General features: G+C 31.7%; 1 protein-coding gene across 3 annotated transcripts in view; it reads right to left on the bottom strand.

Annotated features, from left to right (window-relative positions):
* The window catches only part of LOC106469933 (steryl-sulfatase-like), a 39,813-nt gene extending 36,447 nt beyond the window's left edge, over positions 1–3,366 (bottom strand). Inside the window, exons 1-3 of one of the 3 annotated variants that reach the window (XM_022398505.1) lie at positions 3,269–3,366; positions 595–873; positions 184–225 (exon numbers count right to left, since the gene is read on the bottom strand). In XM_022398505.1, the coding sequence (XP_022254213.1) occupies positions 184–225; positions 595–865 (313 nt within the window). In that variant the 5' untranslated portion in view covers positions 866–873; positions 3,269–3,366. Of the gene's footprint in view, positions 1–183; positions 226–594; positions 874–2,534; positions 2,856–3,268 lie in introns of those variants that run through there. The other 2 variants (XM_022398506.1, XM_013930454.2) reach the window with 2 other exon arrangements.
* Between the last annotated feature and the right edge of the window lie 740 nt (positions 3,367–4,106).

Raw genomic sequence — 4,106 nt, 5'->3', positions numbered from 1 at the left:
AAAAATCGATGTTTATCTGTGTTTTTAATATTTAATTTTAAATTAAGAAATTGAGTAATGTGTAGTACTAAAATCTGAATTATAATCTAGTTTGATACCAAACTTATTGACATAAATTCATGAAATATTAGTTCAATAAAATTTTGAATGAGAGTCAACAAACAAGATAACATGGCCTCTCACCAGTGACACCTCTTGAAAGGGTTAACAGTTCTCTTTCTACCTCTACAAAATAAAACAATGCAATACACACATTAACTTCAAAATTAATATTTTAAAGAAATTTTCAGTTACCAAAAGACAAAATATAGAATTTATTTTCCCCACAGAGAATAAGGGGTGACTTGATCCAAATGTTTGAATTATCAGAGATAGTCTGAGTGGTGGAATAAAAAGGTTGTAAATATAAACTTAGGGATAGTAGATTTACATTTTAGAAATCTCATTCTTTGTAAACAATAATTTTTCTACAGTTATAAAAGCTCTTTTAAATATGTTTAATTTGGATTTTAAGTTCTACCTTAATTGTTTTTTTTTTGTTTTCTTATGCATTAAATGACATATAAGAACATTTTAATGCACATTCATTTATACCTGATCGTACTGGATATCTTCCAGTTAGCAATGCTGCCCTGCTTGGAGTACAAACTGCAGCTGCTGTGAGGTGATGGGTAAGCTTCACACCTTCAGCAGCTATCCTGTCAATGTTAAAAGTTTGGATTGTATCATTTCCAAAACTCCCAACATCACCGTAACCTAGGTCATCGGCCAAAAATATTACAAAGTTTGGTCTAGCTGCAATACTGGAGGTAGATGTACTTAACATACAAAGAATAGACAGAGAAGCCACAAATGTTGTTGTCATTCTGAATCCTACAAAAATACAAATACATACCAACTTCAGTAACATACTAAAAATAATTTGGTTTAAACATTATAAAATTTGTGTTTATATCTGCTTTGGTAACTGCATTCATGGAAAAGCACTGGAAATCAGATTGGAAAAACATAAATATTCTCGTATAATAAATTTGAGTTTTTGTGCATTTTTAGACAAGGAAACAATTTATAAACCTTCTACATCTACAAAGACAGTTTCACCAAAGTACACAACAATCAAACACTGCAAGCTAAATACCCTATAATTTGTTTTTCTGTGAATATTTCACAGAACTTTTTCAGTTTTTTTAATACGTGAATAATAAAGGCCACACTTAAAACTTGAATACAAAATTATTAGAACTACTTAATATATAAAACTCAAAAGAAATCTAAATGTAACATGTTCATAACATTTAAGGTTCCACAGGGGCTTTGGTTCAATGAGACTATCCCATACACTAAAAAAAACAACCTCAAAGCCAGGTCTTATAATTTAAATACTTATCAAGCCTTCCTTATATTTACTGCCCCATCAAACTTGAAGTCAACCCATTCTAAAGGCCAACCAGCTTGTTAGAAAAATAAAACTGTCTTAGCTGAAGATACTCCTAGTTCTACCCTGTCAAAATGTGTCTCTCCTTGTCCTACCATTCTCACCATCAAATATGAAAAAAAAGCACAAAAAAAACAGATGATGCATCAATACTATCATTTTCCTTAATAACCCCGAACATCTCAATCAGATCCCTTCTAAATTCTTTTTTCAAGAAAAAATAACTTCAGACATGTTAACCTGATCTCAAATGATAACCTTTCCAATAATTCAATGCTATTCTTAAGGTAAGGAACCCAAGACTAAACACAGTACTTAACCAGTGACCTATACAATAGAATGATAACCTTTTTAGGCTTACGTTCGATATTTATGTAAATACAACTCAAATTCCTATTAGTATTAGCCTTACCACTAGCAACATCACACTGTTGGATGATATAAACAGAATAACTTTCTGACTTTTAATCTTATGGCCATTTTTATGAGAAATTACCTGGACTAGAAGTGTAAACTTTCCTTTTCAAAGTTTTTTAAAAGGTTTTATTTAATTATTTGGAATGGTGCATCTACACATAGTTTAATGACTGCACTATGGGCTAAATCATTAAAATTTCAATGACTTTCTTCACCTACCTTTAGATTTAGTTATGACACAAAATGCATAAAAGTACAATACGTGTAACAAGAAATAACTTGCAATTTATTAAAAACTATTGAAAGTGTCTTCTGCTACAATTACTGAATTAGGATTGTAAAAATATTATAAATATTGAATTCCAGTTACATAGCATTGAGCTAATGATAAGCATTCTTATTAAAAACAAGGATTACACTTTACGTTTACAAATGGGAAAGTCATTCTTATATGTTTAATGAAGTTTTAGTTCATAGTTTGAATTCTAAATATTAAGCATCACAGAAAATACTTTTGGTATTTTACATTTATAATTTTAGTTTTTACACTTCAAGTTACAGCTATTACTAGCTTAATGGTTAGATTTAATATTTACCCCTTTTTTACTTCTTTTTAGTGACTCAGCTCATATTTAATATAACTTATGTCTATTTTTCACATTTACAATTAGCTTGTACTCACTTTAATAGTATTCTCTTTGATCAATTGACTAGCACTAGCATTATACTTTATTATTATAGCAATCGCCACATTGGTAAAACTGTTACTAGTGCTAGTACTACTATTGTGGGAGGGAACTAAACCGTAAGGTTCTCCTCTTCGGACTTTGAACCAATTCCGATGGGCAAGGTGTATGTATCGTTTGTTTTAAAGTATGTTTATTTACAACACTATGTAGTTGTCGTGTGATACATTGTACAACCTCTGCAGCGGAATGTAAGAACGTAGTACAGCACTAATACTATTCGTAATAATAGGAATACTATATATTGTGTTTTGAGTCTGTTTTACTTTACCATATAGTAACCTAAAATAATATATGTATGTGGAATTCATTCCATCGAATTCATTATGTAATATTATACAGCGAACCATCTGTTTAATGAGTAGATATAATATATACATATATATATATACATGTGTGGTAACTTAAAGATTCTTTTCTTTTTCGCCAGTACTACAGCTGTTCAGAGCATAATATTAATAATAATAATATTAATAGTGTAGGAATCGGAATGAAGACTAAAGTCCAAGTCTTAAAAAGGGTCTCAACTTTAGCTGTAACAGTGTAAGTATAAGTACGAAATAAAACTTTACTACATTGTCTCTGTGTGCTACTTCATGGAGATTAATCACGTGTTAATATGATATTTAAAAGGTGATAATTTAGAAATATACAAATAATTATTTAAAACCTGAACTTCCAGATTGTCGCTAGCCCTTCGTCAAGTGCACAAAAACGGTAGCCTGCTTAATAAATTTGAGCTATAGAGATCCACCTCCTGGCCCTGGTGGTCTAGTACTACTAGGACTAATATATTAGGTCGTCAAGATATTAATGTCGCGTTTTGGAACACTTTCATTAACCACTTCCCAAAAAACGTACATCACGTATAATAGTTAAACGAACCGCCTAAACGTCACGTTAGTGTAGCCTATATATTGTGTAAAATTTAGTATACTTTAATCCCTTATAGTGATGGCACACAACGAGACACACATTCGGCATGTAATGCTGTTTGAATACAAGAAGAAAAACAACGCCTCTGTAGTCACATAGAATATCAATGAAGTTTATTGAAATGTTTTGAACTTTCGTAAGTGTCAACGATGGTGCAGCAAATTTCGTTCAGATGACTTTAGCCTTAAAACTGTGATGGCAGGGGCCGCCATGTTGGAATTGATATTGTTGCGTCATCGAGTCACATGACTACTGTGACGCAACGTTTCTAGAACTATCATGTACTTTGGCGAATGTTCTAGTTCTTACTAGATATAGGGTAGGCTGGTATATAAAAGAAGGTAATGTAATGTGTGTGTAGAGAGTGAGTAATTGAACTGCAGTCAGAGAGCACGAGAGACGTTACAGCGTTTGTTTAGCGCGATTGTTGAAGTTGAGTGTATCGGTAAAGTTATATTCGGAAAGAATAAACCAGTTTTATTAAGAAAGGACTTGTGTCGCTTAAGTTTCGTCGGAACGATGTTACTCAAAATCAATTAACAAACGGAGACGTAACAATATTGATGCTCTGA

Source organism: Limulus polyphemus, unplaced genomic scaffold, assembly GCF_000517525.1.
Source record: "Limulus polyphemus unplaced genomic scaffold, Limulus_polyphemus-2.1.2 Scaffold3730, whole genome shotgun sequence".
Taxonomy (NCBI): domain Eukaryota; kingdom Metazoa; phylum Arthropoda; class Merostomata; order Xiphosura; family Limulidae; genus Limulus; species Limulus polyphemus.
Note: the sequence above shows the minus strand (reverse complement) of the source record. Positions and strands in the feature narration are given on the sequence as shown.